We start from the raw sequence: 1,066 nt of genomic DNA on the forward strand, positions 1-1,066 counted from the left end.
GGCATTTTATCTTCATAGAGGGAAAAAGGAGATATGAAACAGTTACTTTCTTAGGTTCCCGTATATTTCACGGAGAAAAAAATAGACACTAATTCACAACTGAAACGAATTCTAAGACAAAAACGAAATGTTACTTTAGGGTGTGGTATATAATCCTGACGGTCTACCCCCTAATCCAGTCTGTAATCCTCCTGCACCACCATTAATTGCTAAACCAACACTGGCTCCATTAACACCACCAAACCCATTCACGACCCCAAATCCATCAGAAACTCCGCTTGCACCACCAAATCCATTTACACTAACAAGACCATTAATTCCTTGTCCACTAGTAATTCCACCAACACCACCGAATCCGGCCCCAGCTTGTCCATCAGCGTCATCGACGCTTCCTAGAACTTGACCACCGGCTGCTGCTGCGGAGCTAAGAGCAGTTTCTAGGTCTACTCCTAAGGGAAGGGTCGGATTCTCTCCATCTTGGTAGTTAACGAAATAAATTTCAGGGTCAGCCTGTGGCTGAGCTGGTACCTCGATCACTCGTTGAGTTTGCTCTTCCTGCTTGTTGAGTACATAGACGATGTTGTTTTGCCTTGGTGGAGGAAGTACGATGGGGTCAGGTGCAGGTGCTTCCTCGGGAAGGCGCACGAACAAGATGTTGTGGTCCACTGCTGGAGGAGGAATACTAGGTGCTGGACCAACGGGTCTTTCTTGTTCAGGAACATCAAATACGTAGACCTTTCTTGTTACTTCAGGAGTTACACAAGTGCCGTCTACGTGAAGAACTTCTCCCTCTTGACATCCAGTAGTTACACCTCCATTGACGACGTCTCCACCGGCACCCACAACACCGGCAGCAGATCCAGGACCAGAAACAAGTCCAGCACTTGAGGGTTCTCCCAGATTATATCCGTGAAGTGCTGCAGAAGCAGCAAGTGCAAATGTCAACAGTAGACCCTGTAAGGAAGAGAATGTTTAGTTTGTCTTGTACACATGAAAGTTGAATATAATTATAACATGGATAACCAAATTAAGACGTAAAACAATTTCAAGCTTATTACACTGCCCA

General features: G+C 45.5%; 1 protein-coding gene across 1 annotated transcript in view; it reads right to left on the minus strand.

Moving 5' to 3' along the window:
• Positions 1-46: 46 nt before the first annotated feature.
• Positions 47-1,066, minus strand: part of LOC119587288 (H/ACA ribonucleoprotein complex subunit GAR1-like) — a 3,619-nt gene continuing 2,599 nt past the window's right edge. The window contains exon 3 of the mRNA XM_037936041.1: positions 47-954. Within this exon, the coding sequence (XP_037791969.1) occupies positions 136-954 (819 nt within the window). The 3' untranslated portion in view covers positions 47-135. The remainder of the gene's footprint in view (positions 955-1,066) is intronic.

The sequence above is a fragment of the Penaeus monodon genome, chromosome 22 (assembly GCF_015228065.2).
Source record: "Penaeus monodon isolate SGIC_2016 chromosome 22, NSTDA_Pmon_1, whole genome shotgun sequence".
NCBI lineage: Eukaryota > Metazoa > Arthropoda > Malacostraca > Decapoda > Penaeidae > Penaeus > Penaeus monodon.